At 36.1% G+C, this 25,090-nt stretch overlaps 1 protein-coding gene and 1 non-coding gene across 5 annotated transcripts in view; both read right to left on the bottom strand.

Annotated features, from left to right (window-relative positions):
* Positions 1 to 25,090, bottom strand: part of STIL (STIL centriolar assembly protein) — a 53,241-nt gene that overhangs the window by 21,470 nt on the left and 6,681 nt on the right. For 3 of the 4 annotated variants that reach the window (XM_043461415.1, XM_043461413.1, XM_043461414.1), the window contains exons 3-12: positions 24,753 to 24,860; positions 19,641 to 19,753; positions 18,739 to 18,926; positions 17,677 to 17,924; positions 15,543 to 15,626; positions 14,113 to 14,199; positions 8,048 to 8,198; positions 6,015 to 6,124; positions 2,233 to 2,347; positions 253 to 1,218 (exon numbers count right to left, since the gene is read on the bottom strand). In XM_043461415.1, the coding sequence (XP_043317350.1) occupies positions 253 to 1,218; positions 2,233 to 2,347; positions 6,015 to 6,124; positions 8,048 to 8,198; positions 14,113 to 14,199; positions 15,543 to 15,626; positions 17,677 to 17,924; positions 18,739 to 18,926; positions 19,641 to 19,753; positions 24,753 to 24,860 (2,170 nt within the window). The remainder of the gene's footprint in view (positions 1 to 252; positions 1,219 to 2,232; positions 2,348 to 6,014; positions 6,125 to 8,047; positions 8,199 to 14,112; positions 14,200 to 15,542; positions 15,627 to 17,676; positions 17,925 to 18,738; positions 18,927 to 19,640; positions 19,754 to 24,752; positions 24,861 to 25,090) is intronic. The other variant, XM_043461416.1, reaches the window with a different exon arrangement.
* Positions 2,442 to 2,548, bottom strand: LOC122437465. The gene has a single exon (XR_006268289.1). It is a non-coding gene; the product is annotated as a U6 spliceosomal RNA (small nuclear RNA).

The raw sequence follows: 25,090 nt of genomic DNA, 5'->3' as shown, positions 1-25,090 counted from the left end.
CTCCATGGACTGTAGCCTGCCAGGCTCCTTCCATCCATGGGGTTTCCCAGGCAAGAGTAATGGAGTGGGTTGCCATTTCCTTATCCAAATCCTCATTTTCCTAATGTGTAAAACATCAGGGACTAGAATCCAGTTTCCAGGGTCTCTTCTAATTCTGACATTCTGCAATTCTACTTCATAAACTATAGTTACTGAAGAGTTGCCAGTTACTTTTTAAAAATTCAAGAATTTAACAGAAGAAAGCTAGCAAACCTGTGCTTGAAGTAGTCGCAGCTGTCTGTCTTGCTCTGTGATGAACCTATACGCATCTGGAGACAGTCCCATCATTCCATCATCTGACCCAGTCTTGGGTGTGTGCACACACACTGCACAAGGCCATGGGTTACAGGAGTCCACGTGTGGAGGTAGTCTTGCCACAGGTGATGGTTCTACATTGCTGTGGGAAGAACAACCCCCCATGCTTCCCTGAGGTCTCAAGGCTATAGGACTACTTGAAGAAAAGAATGCATTATGGTACTGAGCTGGACATCCACTTGGATGAAATAATGAATATTTTTGAAGGGTTTCAGACTTGAAGTCTTGAACAGATCCTACTGTATTCATTCCTTGCCAAGAATTTATTGGACTATACTGAATATGGCCATGATGCTGACAACAACTGCAAACATTTGTGGAATAGTAAGATGGTGGCGGGGGAGTAGGTATTTGAAATTCCATTGGTCTTCCTGAATTATGGGGTGAAAAAGCAAAATTGTGTGGGTGGGACTGTGGGGCAAGAGAAGACGGCTTGGAATTAAACGTGGAGGATCTTACAGGATACTCTTCTTTGTGTACATTTGCAGCAGAAACTGTTTGAAGCTTTTCAGATGTATCTGAAGATAGTCCATTAAAAGAGGGCTTACTACTGTTCCTGATATGAGAGTTCCCTTTCTTACAGGTAGACAGCTGTCTCACTTTGCAGTGTCTCAAAGGAGCAGTGTCTTGGTTTAATTGATTTGGTAGCCCTCTGAAGGAAGGCTCTCCAGCTTCTGCTTCTGGTCTGTGTTTCTCATCACAAAGCTGGGGTTGTGACTGCTCAAGGTGCTCAGAATGGTTAATCAACAAAGGAGGATTTTCATTATTCACCATTTCCAATGGGTTAGGCATAGGGGTTGGTTCTATGGTGTTTCCATCCAACACAAGTGAAAGTTCAGGAACTGATGGCTGGATCTTAGAAACCTACAAGTGGGAAAGAAATGAAAGAGTAAAAAGTACCTTTCAGGAGAATGATATATGCCTCATTTTCCTTAAGCTAGTATTTTCCAAATTGTATCCAGTTATTTATTAAAAAGTGTTGATTATTTAGACAGTTGACAAATATTTGCTGGACATCTTCTATGTGCTAATACCAGGAACACAATTGTGAACAAAATAAATAAGGTCCTCGCCCTCACAAACTTATTTAACAATGAAACTCTACATCAGAACACCGATTTAACGTTGCTTAGATTATAGAACTCAACATGGGAAAGACTTTTTTATAACCCTCTCTGCAAAAACAAAAAAATTATCAGACCAGATGCTTCAACACATCTAGTAAAAAATAATGTTTTTTCATCTTATAAGAAAGGGTCTTCCACTAAGTATTAAAAAATATCATACTAAGTGAAATTATTCACTGCTATTCTTTTTATTGATATCAACTAAAAGAGCTGGAGGAGAGCCGGAAAGAGTAAGTAAAGTACTCGCTGTGGTGAATTCGGTTATAATATTAATTTAAGAAAACTTTCCCATTCCTTTTCTTGTAATAAGTAATTAGTCCAATTAAGACAGAACAATTCTAAAATAACCCACTAGTTGGCCTCAATAAAAAAAAATATGATGGGTTGCTAGCAATCTCCAAAAGCAAGCAGAATGTTTTCTCAAAATATGGTGATAACAAACAATGTTGAGTTCTGGTGATAGTATAGAATATTGAGTCTACATGGATTAAAAGCACCAGATTCTGAAACTAAACCTCTTAAACTACTAGTCTACCAAATCCTAAACTTCCTGAATTCCAGCTTTACTACTTACTATTTATATAATTCTAGGGAGATAACCTCTTTTCCTTGGTTTTCTCTGGAAATACTATACCTTAAATGTACCTGTGAGGAATATATGATATGTATCTTTATATATTATTGAGAGCTTTAACATGAAGAGACTTTTAGGTTTCTAATTACAAAGGTGAGTTTCTAAGACCAGTGATACCTTCTGACTCACTGGATGAGGACTAGGAATTGGTCTTGGAGAAACATCTTCATCTTCAACACCAGAGTCATGATCATTCGTTGGCATTTTCCCTGGAGGTAACTTCTGGGAAGAGCTAAAGAACAGACGGGAGAAAAAGTAAGTCTTTAGTAATCAGTATTCATTTGTTCTTTTTTTTTTTTTTTCTTCATTTGTTCTTTTTTTTAAAAAAAAATCTGGAACACTTCATGAATTTGCATGTCACAATTGCGCAGAGGCCATGCTAATCTTTTCTGTATCATTCCAATTTTAGTATATGCGCTGCTGAAGTGAGCACTCTTCTTTCATTTTGAAGCTGAATAAGGTCCTTTAATTAGACACAATAGTATCTTGATCATTTAATTTAGAATCTGACACCAAAAATTATTTTATTTTTCAAGCCAGTGTCAGATGATCAGGAAAGTTGAGCCAGTCAGACTCATGCTTAATAATTTATCCCCTTCTCCTGACCATGGCAAGTTTAACCCACTTATTCTTTTTTTTAACCTATTTTTTTATTACAGTATAGTTGAATTACAATGTTGTGTTAATTACTGCTGTAAGCAAAGTGACTCAGTTATACATACATATACATACATACACATTCTTTTTCATATTCTTTTCCATTATAGTTTAATCACAGGATATTGAATATATTTCCCTGTGCTATACAGTAGGACTGTGTTGTTTATCCATTCTGTACATACCCATTTGCACCTGCTAATCCCAAACTCCCAATTCAACCCTCTCCAACCCATTTGCCCCTTGGCGACCACCAGTCTCTTCTCTATGTCCCTGATTCTGTTTCTGTTTCATAGATTCATTTATTTCATATTTTAGATTCCACATGCAAGTATCTCATATGGTATTTGCCTTTCTCTTTTTGATTTACTTCACTTAGTATGATCATCTCTAGTTGCATCCCTAACCCAGTTATTCTTAAGTCATAATAAAGCAAATTACTAAGCATTTTCTGATTAACCACTTTAAGGAACATAGAAATACAAAAGATATAGAATTTACCATCAAAAATCTATCATCTGATGAAAGAGATGTATACTCACTATATTAAACATATTACATTAAACACTCAGTGTTAGAAAGAAAAATCAAGTAAGGAATTACGTTTTCCTATGTACTTATATCTGTTATGGTAAACTACTCTGAGACTAACTGAAGTACCTCCTTCCATTTAGTCAGTTGTAGCTATTGTGTCACAAGTATCATGCCTCAATAGAACATAGGAAAAGTTTTGAGTGTTGGTACTGAATTTCAAATACTGAAATAAGAGTTTAAGACTAAAATTTGAAAGACTATATACATCAAATTTTTGTGCATCCTAAACTAAAATCTCAATAAGATGAGGTAGGGAAGATCAAAGAAAAGCCAGGAGGAAGCTAAGAGAGCTTAGACATTAATGGAATTTTGAAGAAAGGGTCCTGTCTCCGTAGTAGGCTGAACAACAGAAACCCTTAAGCAGATGTGGAAGATCTGACAGCAGAATAGATCTTTGTCCCAAACCCTGGTGTCTGGAGAGGCAAACACAGAGTTCCTTCTGTGCCAAGGTGCTGCAGTGAAACAATCCCACAAAGCTCTCCTGCCATATCCAAGAAGGACATGGAGAATACAGAATGATATTCCATATGCCTCCACGCAGCATGGACAAGACACAGAGAACCAGTGACCTGAACAGGAAAGAGGTTGCAGCAGGAACCTGCACAAACCAACTGTCAAAGACCAGATGCAAAAGAAAACATCTCAGCAGAGTGGTGTGGGTGGATGAGAATCACGTCACCCCACATCACCAGTAGTGGCACAGTGTTAGTGAAAGTTGTTAGTTGCTCAGTTGTGTCCGACTCTTTGTGACCGCATGGAAGGTAGTCCGCCTGTCGGGGAGCCTGGTGGGCTACAGTCCATGGGATTTCCCAGTCAAGAATACTGGAGTGAGTTGCCGTTCCCTTCTCCAGGGGATCTTCCCAACCCAGGGACTGAACCCAGGTTTTCTGCATTGGCAGGTGGATTCTTTACCATCTGAGCCACCAGGGAAACATAGGGCATATCATTAGTCCCCTCCAAATTACATGAAACCTCAGAGGAAACAGGATAAACAGACCTTGAATTGATTGAAATTTGGCTTCCATAACTGCGTATAATGAAGAGGGGCTCAAAATGGAAATTAAGTTCAATCCACCGCATGGCTTGTGTATGTTAGTTCCCTGATCTGGGATGGAACCCAGGCCTCAGCAGTGAAAGTGGTGAGTCCTAACCACTGGAACACCAGGGAATTCCCTCAATTACTTTTAAAAAGAAAACAAGTGGGCACAGTTTCGATCCCTGGTTGGGGAACTAAGATCCCATATCCCATGTGGTGCAGCCAAAAATTAAAAAAAAAATTCACTGTGGGCTTTTTTTAGCACTCAAACAAAAAGAAAAAACTTAATGTTGTATAATTTCAACAAGTTATCTAGGGATAAACATTTTACTAAAATCAAACCTAAAAATGACTGATCCTTATCAAAGCTTTGGTCAGAGCTGAAAACAGACATTGTTTTTCAACAATGTTAAAGAAATTACCAAGCGTCTCCTTAACTTGGCTTTTTCTTCCATAAACATTCAATAAAATCTTGAAAAAAGCCTTAAATCTTCAGTCAGTGGTGGTGTTCCTGCAAGTCTATAAGAATATAGTTTTCTGGTGATTTAGCTTGTTTCAAGGATAACTTAAAATGCCCAAAGACAGAGTTAACTTCAGACATCTTTCTAATCCCCAGAATCTGTGAATATGTTAGTGAATAAGGGGAAAGGGAGTTTGCAGATGTCCTTAAAATAAGAATCTTGAGATGTGGAGATTATCTTAGACAATCAGGTAAGCTCAAAGTAAACACAATGGTCCTTGTAAGATGGAGTCAAGATAAGAGTCAGGGAAGGAGATGTGAGGACAGAAACAGAAGTCAGAGAGAGAGATTTGAAGACGCTATGCTTCTAGCTTTGAAGGTGGAGTAAGGGACCACCAGACAACAAGGAATGCAGGTGGCCTCTAGAAGCTGGAAGAAGCAACATGGATTTACCACTAAAGCTTCCAAAGAGAATGCAGCCCTACCATCACTTTGATTTTAGCCACAAAGGCCCATTTTGGACTCCTGACTCCTAGAACTAGAAGGTAATAAATTTGTATTGTTTGACGTCACTAGGTCTGTGGTAATTTGGTAGAATAGCAATAGGCTAGCAATAACAAATCTCTCTATGAACTAGTTGGTTCTATGTCTCTGCAGAACCCTAATACAAAGGGAATATCTACTTTACCACAAAAGTAGATATCGAACCTCAAAAGTCACAAGCCATTATTTAATATTCTCCAAGTGCATTTGCTTTAAAAGTTTTCTTTTTTAGGTAGAGGAGTTATTTTTATAGTAGGAGTTATTTTTATAGTAGTTTATCTGATAGCCTTAGGTTTAATACTACAAGGAAGGGAAGAACAGAAGGCAAACTAAACAAAAACAGGATGTTTCTTCTTAAGCAAGATAATTTCTTGACAAATACTTTTGTTCCCTTATGTAATAAATCAAGTCAAATGAGAACCATATTAGAGTTGTCACTTCATTAAAATTATCATCCAACTTACAAATATGAAGGAATGCATTTAAAGTAAGGACACCTGTGGTATAAGATTTATAAATAGTTCCCTCAGAAATAACTGGGGACATACTTTAATTATTAAAAACTAATGAACGTAATAAAAAAAGTATGATAATAAAAATATCTTTTACCTCTTAATTGAAAGATTCTTAGAAACTTTGTTAAAAAACTCTCTTTCTGCATTCTGGTCTTCAGCACTCAGTTCAAAACAGACTGGATTTTTGTCAGAAGGTTCAACATTCTGAAATAAAGTAGGTCATACTTTGAGATGTAACTTAAATAAACACCAGAGAATACTATGTAGATGAAAAGTAGCTCTGAAACACTGGGTGGGAAGGGGAATTCTGATTTCTGTAACTATAATCTTTCTTTAAAAAAATATTTTTTAAATTGAGATATAATTGACACAACATTATAATACTTTCAGGTGTACAACATGAATTAATATTTGAATATATTATGAAATATCCACCACAATAAGTCTAGTTAACATTTACCACCATACAGATGATAAATTTTTTCTTATAATAAGAACTTTCAAAATACAGTATAGTATTATTAACTATACTCACCATGCTGTATATTACATTTCCATGACTTATCTACTTTAAAACTGCAAGTCTGTATCTTTGGACCACCTTTGGCCATCCTCAAACCTTCCCTAACCCTTATCACTCTCTTGCAAATCACCAATTTGTTCTCTCCGTGAGTTCAATGAAATGTTTTAATTTTTTAAAAAATATTCCACATATAAGTGACAAATGGTATTGTCTATGTTTTATTAATTTCACTTAGCATAATGCCCTCAAAGTCCATCTATGTTGTCACAAATGGCAAGATTTCCTTCCTTTTTTATGGCTGAATAGTTTTCCATTATATAAATATATGATACAATATAAATCATATTTTCTTTATCCATCCATCTGTGGACACTTAGGTTACTTTAATGCCTTGGCTATTGTAAATACTATTGCAATTAACATGGTGGTGTGGGTATCTTTTTGAATTAGTGTTTTTGTTTCCTTTGGATAAACACCCAGAAGTGGAATTACTGAATCATATGGTAGTTCTATTTTTATGCAACCTTTTAAAAAACTATCTATCTGCTTACTATATAAATGAAAGTGAAAACTTAACTTTGCTATATAACTTACAACTTAATAACCAGGATTCAGTTAAATAGTAACTTTAAACTGAGGATATAATCTGAAGAATAAAATGAGTGAATGATGTATGTCTTTAAAATGGAAATAAATAATTATACCTCAAAGGTGATTATGCTTATAATTAAAATACAAAAACTTGATTCATGAATCAATACAACCTATAAATGAAATTAAAGACACAAAATAAAATCTAAGTAGAAACACACTGTTATTTAGGGATTGTCAATATTTTTGTAAAAAGATACATAATTTTTTTTTTAGAATTATTTTTTATTATTGGCCTTAGAATATTTTTCTTGATAAATTTCATTTAAAAAAACTTTATTATATTTATTTTTATTTATTTATTTGGCTATACTGTGTCTTAGCTGTGGCACGTGGGATCTAGTTCCCTGACCAGGAAGGAGCAAAGAATCTTAGCCAATGGACCACAAGGCAATTCCCAGCCTTAGAATGCTTTTACATAATGACACTGTGGTTTCAAAGACCTACTATTTCTGTGACCATCACCTAAATGTATTTTTACGTATGTTATTGGATACAGCACCAATCCACTCTGACTCCAAGGATTACATATTATAGATGCTGACTTTTAACTATGAGAAATCATTTTTTATACCCATAATTTAAAAAATTAACTTTCAGGACAAAGGAAACACTAAGATCACGAATTAACTCTCAACATCATAAAATGAAACAATACATAAATTCTTGATATAGCCTTAAAAGGTTTTAGAAAAACATGGAAAAGTTAGCCTGTGGATGACATTTGATCCTGTATTAGAGTTTGGTTCTGGAGGTATGTCCTAAAATTTACAAAATAAAATTAACCATAAATGAATAAAGTTAATATTAAGTAAGACTGATCAAAAATAAAGAAAGTCTAATAGCTTGAGTTACTATTTTAAAGGGTAGAGACCATTGGGTTTAAAAGGCCAGTACACAACAACATATAACTAAATAGTCATTAGTGTGCTAGGTGATCCACTAACACTTACTTTGAAAAGGCGTAATGTTTCCTTGCTGGTTAGTAGCTGGAATCGAAGGTCAGGTACCCTGCCATCACAAGGGAGGCATTCATAAAATTCAGGGTCCTTATGTGTCACAGAATAGAGAACTATGATGAAATTTCCAGATTCGGAAAAAACCCTGGACAAAAAAAATGCCATTTACTTAAAATTTACTGAAAATAACAAAAGCACATCAAAGAATTCTATGTGAGTCTCTCAACTTAGTTAACAGACTAACTAAACAGTCCAATTTGGGGAAGACAACTGAAGCGCAAACCTATGCTTACTTTTCCCTGACCAGGTATTGAATCCACACCCCCCTGCAATTAATTTTTACTGGAGTACAGTTGATTTACAATATCGTGTTACTGTCTGATGTACAGCAAACTGCATCAGTTACACAAATACAACCCCTCATTTTCAGATTTCCATTTAGGTCACCACAGAGCATTAAGTAGAGTTCCATGTGCTCTGCAGTAGATTCTCATTAGCTACCTGTTTTATACATAGTAGTATATATATGTCAATACCAATCTCCCAACCCATCCTACCCACCACCCCCCTTGATATCCATAGGTTTGTTCTCCACATCTGTCTGTTTCTGCTTTGCAAATAAGTTATCTGTATCATTTTCCTAGATTCCACACATAAGTGATATTATTTGATATCTGTTTTTCTCTTTCTGACTTACTTCACTCAGTATGACAATCTCTAGGTCTATCCACATCTCTGCAAATGGCCCAATTTTGTTCCTTTTTATGGCTGAGTAATATTCCATTATATTATATATATGTACCATATCTTCTTTATCCATTCCTCTATTGATGGACATCTAGGTTGCTTCCATGTCCTGGCTATTGTAAATAGTGCTACAATGAACACTGGGGTGCATAAATCTTTTGGAATTACAACTTTTTTCCAGGTATATGCCCAGGAATGGGATTGCTGGGTAATATGATAGTTCTATTTTTAGTTTTTTAAGGAACCTCCATACTGTTCTCCACAGTGGCTGTACCAATTTATAATACATCCTCACCAACAGTGTAAGAAGAGTTCCCTTTGCTCCACATCTTCTCCAGCATTTATTGTTTGTAGATTTTTTGATGATGACCATTCTGACTGGTGTAAGGTAATACCTCATTGTAGCTTTGATTTGCATTTCTCTAATAAGTGATGCTACACATCTTTTCACATGTTTGTTGGTCTGTATGTTTTCTTTGGAGAAATGTCTATATAGGTTTTCTGCCCCTTTTTCCACTGGGTTACTTGGTCAATCCTAAAGGAAACCAGTCCTGAATATTCATTAGAAGGACTGATGCTGAAGCTCCAATACTTTGACCACCTGATGTGAAGAATGGACTCATTGGAAAAATCCCTCATTCTGGGAAAGATTGAGGGCAGGAGGAGAAGGGGACGACAGAGGATGAGATGACTGGATGGCATCACTGACTCCATGAACATGAGTCTGGGCAGGCTCCAGGAGTTGGTGATGGACAGGGAGGCCTGGCGTGCTGCAGTCCATGGGGATGCAAAGAGTCAGACACAGCTAGCGACTAACTGATACTAACTGCTTGGTTTTGATATTGAGCTGCATGAGCTGTTTATATATTTTGGAGTAGCTTTATATATTTGTCAGTCACTTCATTTGCAAATATTTTATTCCATTCTAGGGGTTGTCTTTTTGTTTGGTCTATGGTTTCCTTTGCTGTGCAAGAGTTTTTAAATTTAATTTGGTCCCACCTATTTATTTTTGTTTTCATAACTCTAAGAGGTGGGTCAGAAAACATCTTGCTACAATATGTCAGTGAGTGTTCTGCCTATATTTTTTGTTAAGTTTTACAGTGTCCGTCCTTACATTTAGGTCTTTAATTTATTTTGAGTTTATTTTTGTGTATGGTGTTAGTTGTTGTTTAGCAGATCAGTCATATCTAACTCTTTGCGACTCCATGGACTGTAGCTAGCCAGGGTCCTCTGTCCATGGGATTTCCCAGGCAAGAATATTGGAGTAGGTTGCCATTTCCTTCTCCAAGTATGGTGTTAGGGAGCATTCTAATTTCAGTATTTTACATGTAGCTGTTCAGTTTTCCCAGCACCACTTATTAAAGAAGGTTGTCTTTTCTCCATTGTATACTCTCCTCTTTGTCATAGATTAGATGACTATAGGTGTATGGGTTCATCTCTGGGCTTTCTATCCTATTCCACTGGCTGATATTTCTATTTCTGTGCCAGTACCATATTTTTTCATACTGTCTTGATTAATGTAGCTTTGTAGCATAGTCTGAAGACAGGAAACCTGATTCCTCCAGATAAGTTTTTCTTTTTCAAGATTGCTTTGGCTATTTGGGGTCTTTTGTGTTGTATAATTTTTTGGTTCTAATTCTGTGAAAAACGCCACTGGTAATCTAAGAGGGATTGCACTGAATCTGTAGATTGCTTTGAGTAGTACTGCCATTTTTACAATACTGATTCTTCCTATCTAAGAACATAGCACATCTCTCTATCTGTTTCCATCATATTTGATTTCTTTCACCAGTATCTTATAGTTTTCTGAGTAAAGGTCAGGCTAGACAGATTTATTCCTAGGTATTTTATTCTTTTTGCTGAAATGGTAAATGGAACTGTTTCCTTAATTGCATTTGCTAGTTCTTATTTGACAATCTTGGATTTCTTTCCATGTCACTATTTTATATATACCTTTGATATTCTTATTCTTTGCTAGTTACTATCCAGTAATATAACATATAGATGTGCTATTACTGGTTCATGTAGACTTCTAAAAGTGGATATTTAAATTATTTATAGTATTTCACTATTGTAAACAATGATAAAATGAATATTTATTTTGTTCACTACATGACTCAACAAATATTTGTAAAGTAATCAAGAGTCCTTAAAACACACACCAAAACCCAGTATTTAAAAATACTTTTAGTAATTCTCTACTTTGTAAAATGTTGAATGAAATGATTTGGGGATATATTATACTATTAACAAAATAAGGCAGTGGGGATTTAGGAAGCAGAATGTCCATTCTGTCCAATTCCTCACTTGAGAGTCAGATAAGACCACTGATCAGAATGCTGTTAAGTATCAACCTAAGCGTGCCAAGCAATACTGATGCCTCCTTGGTTAAAGGGTGGTGTTAGAGTACAGGTATCAGAGAAATTGCCTAATGCTTCAGACTAACAGAGCTTCAAAACTAACTTTACTGAGTATTTACTATCAGTAAGTAATTAAAGCAAGACCAGTCATTGATAATAAAACTTAATTGTACTAATATGCTAAAATGAACATTTAATTTCCCTTTTATTGCAAGGAAAACTAATTGTATTTTATAATAAAAATAAAATGTAAAAAGTAGAATTGTAAAAGCTTCTAAAGAAATTTTTATTTTAATAAAAATCTTTTCTAAGCAAAATAGAAAAAGAAAGGATAAATCTGACTTTAAAAAAACATCTATTTGGGAAAAAATATTAACCAAAGTCAAATAAAATGACATTCTGGGGGAAATAAACTTGTGCCTATGTATCTATAGAGTGCTCAGTCACATCTAACTCTTTGTGACTCCCACAGACTGGACTGTAGCCCACCAGGCTCCTCTGTCCATGGGATTTCCCAGGCAAGATACTTGAGGTGGGTTCCATTTCCTTCTCCAGAGGATATTCCCAACCCAGGGATTGAACCTGTGTCTCCTGCACTGGCAAGCAGATTCTTTACCACTAAGTCACCTAAGAATCCCACCAATACATATATACACATGCACATTTTTATAACATATTTATACATATATAAAAAATCTTTGTAGCATATAACACATATATTTCAATAAATACATATATCTCTGTGTGTGTGTCTGTGCTCAGTTGCTTCACTAGTGTCTGACTCTTTGCAACCCTATGGACTATAGCCCGCCAGGCTCTTCTGTTCATGGGACTTTCCAGGCAAGAATACTGGAGTGGGTTACATGCCCTCCTCCATGGGATCTCCCCACACCAGGGATTGAACCCATGTCTCCTGTGTCTCCTGTGCTGCAGGCGTATTCTTTACTGCTGAGCCACCGGAGAAGCCCATTTTCTCTGTATACTTTACATATTATATAAATGCATATATACAGAGAGTGAGAAAGAAAAAGAGTTGTTATAAAGCAAAGTGAAAAAGATGCACAATCCAATGGCAAGAGACATGATTAGGAAGTTCCAAGAAGTTGATGTGATAAAACATCAGAAAAGGCCATTTTTTCATCTGTCAGATTTGTGAAGATCAAAGTCTAATGATGGCCCTCCAGTTACCTCTCTGAGGTCTTATTGTTTTTCCCTTCCCTCACTCCTCTTCAATCACGCTACCTCCTTTCTGTGCCTTAAAGATGCAAGGTCATCTTTCACGCACAGCCTTTGTACCCATCTGTCTGGGACACTGCCCCAGACAGCCACATGGCTTACTCCCTCAATTCAAGTCTTTGCCTGCCTGACTGCCCTATTTAAAACTGCAACCCTACCTGCCACTATATCAACACAACATCTACCTCCCCTGCTTATTTTTCTTCACAGCACTTATCACCTTGTAAGATACTATTTATTTTACTTTTCCTATTTAATGCTTTTCTCTATAGGGTCTTTATTTTGTGTACTGCTTACTGTCAATATCACGAATAGTGCTTGATACATAGTAGGTGCTCAACAGATACTTGTTCCACAGTGTTAGTGAGGGGATGGAGAAAACAGACACTCTCAAACACTATCAGAAAGATTATAAATTGGTAGTCTTTGAAGGGCAAATTGGCAATATCTACTAAAGCTTCCCAGGTGTTGCTAGTGGTAAAGAATCCACCTGCCAACGCAGGAGATGCAAGAGACATAGGTTTGATCCCTGGGTTGGGAAGATTCCTTGGATAAGGGCATGGTAACTCACTCCAGTATTCTTCCCTGGAGAATCCCATGGACAGAGAAGCCTGGAAGGGTCTCACACATTGGGACGTGACTGAAGCGACTTAGCATGCCCCAAAACTTAAAATTATATGCTATTTTACCCAGAAAAAAACACTTTTAGGGATTTATTCTACAAATATACTAGTATCTGCACCAAAGATGTATACACAAAGTTATCTGCAAGCAAAAGGAGCAGTTTTAGAAATGTAGTATATATGATTTACTATTCAGTTATAAAACATACGTGTTAAACCTATATGTGCCAAGATTTAGTAATGATCTCTAAGTTATAATGACATAAAGAAAAAAGCAACAGAGAAAAGGGGGAACAGTGTGATCTCATTTTTTATTTAACTTTTATAGGTCAGGAAGGGTGATATTTGTCTATGCTTCAAGAAGGAAGCACTCCTTTAACAGTGATTGTCTCTGGGGATAGGGTCGGGGGAAATGGGGTGGAAGAGACATTTTTACTATGCATCTTTACGTATGTCTTATTTATTGTCATGCACTTGCACTGCCTTTCCATTAATTTTTTTTTAAGTGTATTATAGCCACCAAAGCAGACAGAAAGAGAATATGGAATTTTCATTTAATAGACGAAGAAAGTAAGAAGCAAATAGTGGTATCATGTACAAAATAAAATGAAGTGAGGTCAGAAAGTCTATTACTTCCAAAGCTCATACTTTAGTTCCAAGAACATTAAACTTCAAGTGTTTCTTAGAGTACTATCAGTAGCACTGAGTAAATAAAACACTTGTAAGGTAAAAAAATTCTAACTTATTTTCAGTCACATCAATGAAAATTAATCTTTTTTATAAAATAGAATGCTAGAGTAGATGATCCCTAGGGGACTTTTTCCCCACTCATTAAAAATGTATCTTTTGTGCTACAGTACTGTTGTTAGGCAAGTGAATTCCTTGGTATTTCCAAGTTTAGCACAACATCATCTTTTTTGTCTGGTTTTATTCCTATTTAATATAAGGTTTGTTTTCCTTGGTGTGTTTATTCTTCTGGTTTGTAAATAATATAAAAGGTTAAGGCATTGCATGAATCTTAAATGACACCAATAAAACATGAGTAGAGGAAAAGATCAAAATAAAACCCTATCAAAATAAAAATATCACTTACCTTTCTTGAATAGAAGAACTGAACATGTATCGCAAGCAGCAGGCCCACACCTGAGGACTATAGATATGTATAATTCCAGACAGCCAGCTAAAACAAAAAATAGAAAGTAAGAACTATAGTCATTTACAAATTAGTATTTAACATCCTTTAGATTATGTTCTTCTCAAGGTAATGTGGCAGAGATTCTTGGCATTCACCAGGAATAGATTAAAGGGCTCATAATTAAGACATCTATGAACATTAAACCATGGTGATAATTAAGAAGGAGACTATAGATAGAGCTATAACTATAGATAGATATTCATAGAGAGAGAATTACTTTCTGTCCTTTTCCACCTGAAATGGTAGTCAAATGGTGAGAGAGAAAATGGTTAACAATAGAGGTGAAGACAAGAATTAATCAATTAGCCTGCAATAGAAAGAATATTCTGAAATAAGGGAGGATGAAGTTAGCAGCTTAAAACCATAGTTATTGAAAGGATTGAATTCTATAAATATATAAGGTAGTCTGAAACACAGAAAACTCTTAATAGATACTCACTTAGCAGGAACAACACACAGCCACTACCAAGACCAGAGTAAACAGACAGTAAGTAGATTTCATAGTCCACAAAACATTTGTGCACTCTTATTTTTAACTCTGCACACACCATTCCCACACATGGGTTCCTTACCCCATCAATCCTTCCTTCTATTAGACACACACAATTAAGGTCCAGCTCAAGTTTGCCTTTCCCCGTATCATCTCTCTTAAAAACAGTAATAGTGCTCAGTCTAAACTGTTTATTTCATAGTAAATTATAAATTCCTTGAGGAGCTTTAAATCCCAACACAGTATGAAACACAAGACTATGTATAGGGTAAGCACTCAATAATACTGAATTAAGATAAATTTCTGACTGAATAATCTGTCTAAATGTCATTAACCACTAACTTGAAAGAGACAATCATAAATACTGAGAGTTTCTGGAAAACTGCCTGGCAGTGAATTTTATTCACTATTATATTCTGAGTTTTGGATTCTTCAAATTGCCTTCAGGAATGGAATAGTGAGTAAGGTTAAAGAAACAGGGCTCTAAGGCTTCAGCTTCAACCAGAAGAATTCAGCTTTGTTTTATATACTAAAATTCTTCCTAAGATTGGACAAAACTCTTGCTTTATTGGTTCAGCTATTAAAATAAGAAAGCTTAAGCATCACTGGCATTCATGATTTTATAAGGTAAAAGTGAAACTCGCTCAGTCGTGTCCGATTCTTTGCGACACCATGGACTATCCATGGAATTCTCCAGGCCAGAATACTGGAGTGGGTAGACTTTCCCTTGATCCAAGAATTAATGACATAATCATAGTATGAATGATTCACGTGTTTATCATATACATTTAAATACATATATGGCTGAAAAGGTTTTTATAAGTAATGCAATACTTACATTCCCACTAATGGTAGAGAATAGACCTTGGGATCAGATTCCAGCAAAAGTAATAGCTTGCGTGTCTCATCCATGGTGAGATATCTAAACAAGAGACATTCACATAAAGACAATTGGAACTACATACTTTACCTAAAAGAGAATAATCTGAGTGCTAAAGAAGTATATTTTAGGCAGAGAAAAGGATTCAAATGAATAATTTTTCTCACATGCACACAAAGAAAAGAATTCAAAGTGTAGAATCAGACTCCAGCAATTCCAAGGACAAAATAGAACAGTTAACAGAAAACCTTAAATTTTCTATCTATTAAAACGGTCATTGAAGATTACACATCTTTTGAAAAAGTTTGCTCTGAAAGTGTCAACTTTTTAAAAATCAAAAGTATTAAAATCAAGGCTGACAATTTCAGAACCAAATAGGTTTCCCTGTGAGAAACGAACTTCCTGTTGCTGGAAGTGATCAAGCATCCAGGTGACTTGACAAGATTACAACAGATGTGACTTGTCAATGAAGGACACTGAATTAGGTGAGGGGTATTCAATCTTCCTTGTACTATATTCCTCCAACCACTATAAAAGAATTTTGCAAATCATGATAGAACCCCAAAGCTCACTTTTCCCTAAAAGGACATTATACTACATTTATACTTTGCTATTGTACTTATTTACTGACAATAAGTTTTAAGAATATGATAACTACAGTACAATTGTGAAGGGTTAACTTTACTGTTATGACTTTAAAACACAAAAGTAAAAACAATGCCATTTGTGATGTAAAGTCTTGACAATACCACAGAAGATAAATTTTATTGCTATAATAACCCTAAAACACAAAGATGATGAATTTATCAAACCATGATGATTAAGCCAGAGTTGGCAAGAGTTTTACATTAGTAAAATGACACTTATACCCTGCTTTGAGAGCTCTTCTGCCTTGACAACCTGATAAATTCCTGCTTCACTACTAGATGGACACAGATATTAAAGAAAATAAACTAATTTTTTGGTTAATTTTAGCACACATTTCTGTGTCCGCACTGAGAAGCACTTTATTACTCCAAGAGAATTTAAATGTTCAATTTAGTTCAAACATTTAAAAATCACTATGACCTTTGACCATTCCATTATTTTGGAACATTTTTTCCTTTATGCCACTACAACCAGAAAGGAGCTCTGATCAGTATGTAGGCATTTTCTTGCTATTTCAGGGACACTCGGAGAAGAAAAACCGTTTTTTTATCTTTTTTTGAAGAGGCATTTTTGGTAGACAAGACTTGGAGTTAAGTTTACCTTGCCGAACAGTTTCAGCTCTGGAGACCTAACAGGAACTAGGGTGGAGTCAGTGGGAAAGGAAGCCAGAAAGGAATTGCTTAGACTTTAAAGCAGTGGGTGCTTACATTGTCTGACCTAGGTCAGCAGACAATGGTTAAAGAAAGTGGATGAGGATTCAGGGAAGCAGCCCTGCTGAGGACCAGAAAGCAAGCAATTTGGCATGAATTTCCTAAGAAATCAAGAGTGGTGGATAGGAGGCTAGAGAGGACGCTGCTGCAGCAATGTGAGGAAACGCCACCCTCAAGTGGTTGACAATTTAGTAGGAAAGAGTATTTAACATTTTAATTTAATTATCTCCTTTATCTGCTGTGCTCATTATCCACAAGTAAAACTGCATATTACAAATAATTCTCTAGCCTCCATTAGGCTCATTATCAGAAAAATAATCAATCCAGCAAAAATTAACAATTTTAGGGACTTTTCTGGTGGTCTAGAAGCTAAGACTCTAAACTTCCAATGCAGGGAGCCCGGAGTTTGATCTCTTGTCAGGGAACTAGATCCCACAAACTGCAACTAAGAGTTCGCATGCCTCAACTAAAGATCCTGCCTGCTGCAACAAAGATCAAAGATCCCATGTGCCACAACTACCACCCGGCGCAGCCGAATAAACAAGTAAAACAAAATAAGTATTCTTTTTAAAAAATTAATCACTTTATGTATCACCTTCCTTGGTTATTTCTCTAGCCATCACATATCAGGCATGCAAACCGACTGAACAATTATTTCATATTATGTGGATAACATGAAAATATGCTAATGTGACCAATATTTAAAATTTTGGATGACTATGTCTTTTACTTACCCATATTTATAGGTACCTTGAACTTGAGAAATATTTGGATTACTGCTCAAATTTCTTGCTAGAGCTGTTGGAATGATGGTGATGGGTTTCACAGGTGTGCACTTAAAGGTGTTTGCTAGAGTTACTGCTGCCCAATCCAAGTCAAAATCCACAGTGTCCAAACTCTCCCTGGAAGTGATATGAGCTCTCAGGGCAAGTAGTTTTCCACAGTCCAAGGACTCTTTGCTACACACATGATGCTGCAGAGCCTGAGAAATCAATATCACACAATTATTTTAAAATTTTGAAATCTGTCCACAACTCTAAAGGCTTTGTTTCATATATCTTGCATTAACAAAAAAATTTCTGATTTGCAACATTTCAATTCTTTTATTTCTTCCATGTGACCAGAAAGTTACATGAAAAATTATGTTAAATCAAATAAGATTTACTATACTGTACAACAAGATTTTCTGTACTCCATCTATATAAAGAAGTCCATTCCTCTTTGATTATTTTCTTATTATCCCAAATGGTCAAGTTAGTTCTTCCTCTGTAGTTGCTCATGTACACTGTCCTTTCTGGTCTCACTGCCACCACTCTACTATAGGCAAATACATCCCTGATTACTGCAAGGCCTAAATATTCTGACTCCATTCAGCCTGCCCTATCACATTAATCATCCTTGATTTAACAGTATTTCCTCTTTTCAGAAATTTTCAATGAAAAACACAGCCCATTAGACAAAGTTAAAATTCCTTAGCCTGGCAGACAAGATTCTCTCTGTCCTAGACACGCTAGTTCTGAAGTCTGACTGCCCACAAATCCAGCAAAAATCTCCACCCTCAATGTTATCCCTTGTACTTTGCTATATCTTGGTCATGTTGCTTCCTCTTCCAGAATGCTACCCATATTATCCACCTACAATTTCCATCCTCAGAAACTACAGTTAATTGCATTTTAGGTCAACAATCATTCAGTCAGAAATTTTTATGAATATGAGTTTATTAAAATATAACATAGTACATATAATTTTTGATTCTTTGCTGAAATAGGAATAATCACATTATCAACAAATCTTACCTTGAAAGCTGAATTAAAGTCATCTGCATTGTGAATTATTATTTCTCTTGAACAAAGTCCTTGAGTATGAATTTTGCATGGGATTACAAAGTCCCCTGGAAGAGAAGCAGTAGGGACTCTTTCCAATAATTCAGGTACCTCTCGACCAGGATCAAAACGATCTATTGTCAATGTTACACTTTCTTCGTCTGTAGAACAAAACAGCAGTTATTATGTGTGCATGCATGCTCAGTCACTAAGTCGCATCTGACTCTTTGTGACCCCATGAACTGTAGCCTGCTAGGATCCTCTCTGTCCATGGGATTTCCCAGGCAAGAATACTGGGTACTGGAGTGGGTTGCCATTTCCTCCTCCAGGGCATCTTCCTGACCCAAGGACTGAACCCATGTCTCCTGCATTGGCAGGCGGGTTCTTTACCACTGGGGTAAACCCCAGGGTAAGCCCCAGAGCCACTAGGGAAACCCAATAGTTATTATTTAGAATGCTAATTGTGAAATGTGAAATCAACCAAGCAAGCCCAGATTATAGGAAAGCATTTTGTTCATATTAAGAATACATTAAACTCTCATTTTAAATTAAAAAAATTTTTTTTAACTTTTTATTTTGTATTGTGGTATAGCCAATTAACAAGTAATGTTGTGATAGTTTCAGGTGAATAGCATAGGGACTCAGCCATACATATATATATGTAAACTCTCATTTAAAAAAAATAACTTGCATATACATTCATCAACCTGACCAGACTTTGAAGTCTATGATAAGCAGTATCAACTTTATAGCTCATCTTCCTAACATTGCTATACAGCCAAAAAAAAAAAGTCAAAGTATATTACAGTAATTGGCTGAAGCAGTAAACACAAAGTCTATTCCAGTCATAAAAATAATATTTCAAAGTATGTTACCTTCATCTACTGTGAGAGAACCAAGTAAAAAGCATGACAAGTTGTTTTTATTCTGCTTAGCATGACGACAAGCAAGTCGGATGGTCTTTTCAGTTACCACAAGCTTTGGATTTCTGAAAAATAACAAGTTTTTTATGAATGTGATGGATCTGATAGCCTAAAAAATCTTTCTGTCATGAAATGTTGCCTAAAGCACAATACATATCTTTTAAAATGTACAGAAAGATCACTGCTGGAAAATCCTAGGGTCAAAGGCAGGGTGTAAGGAGGGCTGCCTGGAAAGCAAAATTGCAATAAGCAGACACTGAAGTTACAGTTATTCTGGAGGCATTTGCTTAATTTTATGAACCAGAGCAGAGATCAAGAAACTATGAGGTCTTCTATTTTTGTAAATAAAGTCTGATTGAAATAGTCACATCCATTTGTTTACATATTATCTATGAACTTCAGTTACCAGCATTACTGAGTATAATTCACATGCTTAAATATCAAAAGGACTCCAAAATATGAACAAGGAACAAGATACTATTAAAAAGACCAAATTTATTATTCTACAAACTGTGTGTATATATTATAAATTATATTTCACATATATAGTATATTTCCACATTTAAAAACCTAAATGAACAGATTAGATGGCAACTAACAAGTAGCACAGCTAAACAGTAAATTAGGAGAGCTGAAGAACAAAAGAAATACTCAAAATGTAGCACAGAAAGATAGCAATAGAAAACATAGGTTAAGAGACGTGTAGAACCTCAACATGATAAAAGCTATATATGACAAACCCTCAGAAAGCATTATCCTCAATGGTGAAAAATTGAAAGCATTTCCCCTAAAGTCAGGAACAAGACAAGGGTCCCACTCTCACCACTACTATTCAATATAGTTTTGGAAGTTTGGCCACAGCAATCAGTGCAGAAAAAGAAATAAAAGGAATCCAGATAGGAAAAGAAGTAAAGCTCTCACTGTTGGCAGATGACATGATCCTCTACATAGAAAACCCTAAAGACTCTTCCAGAAAATTACTAGAGCTAATCAATGAATATAGTAAAGTTGCAGGATATAAAATTAACACACTGAAATCCCTTGCATTCCTATACACTAACAATGAGAAAACAGAGAAATTAAGGAAACAATTCCATTCACCATTGCAACAAAAAGAAAATACTTAGGAATATATCTACCTAAAGAAACAGAAGACCTATATATAGAAAACTCTAAAACACTGCTGAAAGAAATCAAAGAAGACACAAACAGATGGGGAAACATACCATGTTCATGGATTGGAAGAATCAATATTGTCAAAATGAGTATACTATCCAAAGCAATCTATAGATTCAATGCAATCCCTATCAAGCTACCAACAGTATTTTTCAAAGAACTAGAACAAATAATTTCACAATTTGTATGGAAATAGGAAAGACTTCAAATAGCCAAAGCAATCTTGAGAAAGAAGAATGGAACTGGAGGAATCAACCTGCCTGACTTCAGGCTCTACTACAAAGCCACAGTCATCAAGACAGTGTGGTACTGGCACAAAGACAGAAATATAGATCAATGGAACAAAATAGAAAACCCAGATAAAAATCCATGCACCTATGGACACCTTATCTTTGACAAAGGAGGCAAGGATATACAATGGAGAAAAGACAATCTCTTTAACAAGTGGTGCTGGGAAAACTGGTCAACCACTTGTAAAAGAATGAAACCAGAACACTTTCTAACACCATACACAAAAATAAACTCAAAATGGATTAAAGACCTAAACATAAGACCAGAAACTATAAAACTCCTAGAGGAAAACATAGGCAAAACACTCTCCGACATAAACCACAGCAGGATCCTCTATGACCCACCTCCCAGAATATTGGAAATAAAAGCAAAACTAAACAAATGGGACCTAATTAAAATTAAAAGCTTCTGCTCAACAAAGGAAACTATAAGCGAGGTGAAAAGACAGCCTTCAGAATGGGAGAATAGCAAATGAAGCAACGGACAAAGAATTAATCTCAAAAATATACAAGCAACTCCTGCAGCTCAATTCCAGAAAAATAAATGACCCAAGCAAAAAATGGGCCAAAGAACTAAACAGACATTTCTCCAAAGAAGACATACAGATGGCTAACAAACACACGAAAAGATACTCAACATCACTCATTATCAGAGAAATGCAAATCAAAACCACAATGAGGTACCATTACACACCAGTCCGAATGGCTGCTATCCAAAAGTCTACAAACAATATATGCTGGAGAGGGTGTGGAGAAAAGGGAACCCTCTTACACTGTTGGTGGGAATGCAAACTAGTACAGCCACTATGGAGAACAGTGTGGAGATTTCTTAAAAAACGGGAAATAGAACTGCCATATGACCCAGCAATCCCACTCCTGGGCATACACACTGGGGAAACCAGATCTGAAAGAGACACGTGTACCCCAATGTTCATCACAGCACTGTTTACAATAGCCAGGACATGGAAGCAACCTAGATGCCCATCAGCAGACAAACGGATAAGGAAGCTATGGTACATATACACCATGGAATATTACTCAGCCATTAAAAAGAATTCATCTGAATCAGTTCTAATGAGATGGATGAAACTGGAGCCCATTATACAGAGTGAAGTAAGCCAGAAAGATAAAAACCAATACAGTATACTAACGCATATATATGGAATTTAAAAAGATGGTAATGATAACCCTATATGCAAAACAGAAAAAGAGACACAGATGTACAGAACAGACTTTTAGACTCTGTGGGAGAAGGCGAGGGTGGGGTGTTCAGAGAGAACAGCATTGAAACAAGTATACTATCAAGGGTGAAACAGATCACCAGCCCAGGTTGGATGCATGAGACAAGTGCTCAGGGCTGGTGCACTGGGAAGACCGAGAGGGATTGGGTGGAGAGGGAGGCAGGAGGGGGGATCGGGATGGGGAACACATGTAAATCCGTGGCTGATTCATGTCAATGTATGGAAAAAACCACTACAATATTGTAAAGTAATTAGCCTCCAACTAATAAAAATAAATGGGGAAAAAAAAAAAAAAACTGGAAATAGAACTGCCATATGACCCAGCAATCCCATTGCTGGGCATACACACTAAGGAAACCAGAATTGAAAGAGACATGTGTACCCCAATGTTCATCACAGCACTGTTTATAATAGCCAGGACATGGAAGCAACCTAGATGTCCATCAGCAGATGAATGGATAAGAAAGCTGTGGTACATATACACAATAGAATATTACTAAGCCATTAAAAAAATACATTTGAATCAGTTCTAATGAGGTGGATGAAACTGCAGCCTATTTTACAGAATGAAGTAAGCCAGAAAGAAAAACACCATTACAGTATACTAACGCATACATATAGAATTTAGAAAGATGGTAACGATAACGCTGTATGTGAGACAGCAAAAAAGACACAGATGTATTGAACAGTCTTTTGGACTCTGTGGGAGAGGGCAAGGGCGGGATGATATGGGAGAATGGCATTGAAACATGTAAATTATCATATGTGAAACAAACCTCTAGTCCAGGTTCGATGCATGATACAGGATGCTTGGGGCTGGTGCACTGGGATGGAGAGGGAGGTGAGAGGGGGGTTCAGGATGGGGAACACATGTACACCCATGGCAGACTCAAGTCAATGTGTGGCAAAACCAATACAATGTTGTAAAGTAAAATAAATAAATAAATTAATTTAAAAAAAAAAGAGAGACATGTAGAAAAGAATCAACAGGTCTAACAAATATTTAACTGAACTTCCACAAGATATTGTTCAGAAAATTATTTATAGTAATCATTGCCTTACATATTCAATGATATCACCCCTCTCTGCCAACTAGTTTAAAACTTAAAAACTTTTTGACATGTAATTTCCTTTAGTTCCTCTATTCAGTTGATCACCAAATGCTATAAAATGTTTCTTCAAAACACCTTGTTTCATCCTTTCCTCTTGGTCTCAAGGCTGCTACACTGCTCTAGACCCTTATAATAACTAACATTGACTACCTCTTATGCCCAAGCATTGTGCCAACTGCTGCTTTAAAGTCTGTCTCATTTAGTCCTTATAAGAGTACTATGAAACAAGGGTCATATTCCCACTTTATTTTAGTTTATTTTTGGCGGCATTGGTCTTTGCTGTTTTTTGTGTGCTGGCTTTCTCTAGCTGTGGTGAGCAGAGACTACTCTTGTCAGTACACGGGCTTCTCACTGCGGCAGCTTCTCTTTATCGCACAGGCTCTAGGCATGCGGGCTTCAGTTGTTGCGGAACACAGACTTGTGGGCTCTAGAGCATGGGTTTAGTAGTTGCGGCGCACAGGGTTAGTTGTTCTAAAGCATATCGAGTCTTCCCGGATCAGGGATCGAAACCCTGTCCCCTGCATTGGCAGGCAGAGTCCTATCCACTGAGCCACCAGGGAAGGCCCCCATTTTATAGATAAGGAAACTCATCCTTGGCTACTTTACTGAGGTCACTTAAACAAGAAAGGGTAAAATCAGGATCTGACCCTCCAGGAAGTCTGGCTCTAGTTTAACACCTGAAACCACTGTATATAAATCTGTACCACTTAGACTACAGAAAACCATCTCCCACTCAGGGCTGACTCTAAGCTCTCCCCACTATGATCTATCCTTCTTAGAACTCTGCTTTTAACAAGTAACTCTCTTATATACAATACCTCAATGGATTGCTATTTTCTATTACTTGAAGCCTAAGCTTCTATGTCTTTCTTTCACAATCCTGGTCATAACTCTAATATTTTATGTTCCTTTTAAATGGTCTATCCAATCAAAATCAGTTCAATTTTCTCAGTGTTATTCAAACACCATGCTGAAGTATGAGAAAAACTCCCTTTCTATTATATTTGCATCTTGAACTCCTATAATACTTAGAACCTTAGATTTATAGAATATTTTAACTGTGAAATTAGGACTACTTCTCAAAATCATAAGAACAGGTTTAAGAAGAAGCAGAAAGAATATTTTGCCTCAGGGGAGTCTAAATGGAAATGTTTAAAAAATAATGATTCATAGTAACCACTGCCTTACATACTTTTTAGAGTCCTGTTTATACTGGTTTAATTTGAAAATAGAAGCATCTTATACCTGTAGTGACGGAGATGTAAGTAGATGAAATCTCCAATTGGCACTGGGTTCCAAAGTGCACATTTTGATGGAGGAAAATAAAAAGGCACCATCCTGCTTGAGGAAAACCTTAAAAAAAAATCCAAAGCACAATAAGAAACAAATTTTACAAGAAACAGTTTAAATATAGGGCTTTTCTGATTACTTTTGTAACTTTAGAAGATTTGAAAAACATTTTTAAAAAGTAAAAGAAAAATCTCTTGTAACTCTGCTATCAAGAGAATAAACACTCAAAAGTTACATCCTTTTGTTCCTATTCACATATACATTTATATACATATGAGCCTTTTAAAAAAGAA

Source organism: Cervus canadensis, chromosome 2, assembly GCF_019320065.1.
Source record: "Cervus canadensis isolate Bull #8, Minnesota chromosome 2, ASM1932006v1, whole genome shotgun sequence".
NCBI lineage: Eukaryota > Metazoa > Chordata > Mammalia > Artiodactyla > Cervidae > Cervus > Cervus canadensis.
The sequence above is the reverse complement of the archived record's forward strand: the minus strand, read 5'-3'. Positions and strand labels throughout refer to the sequence as shown.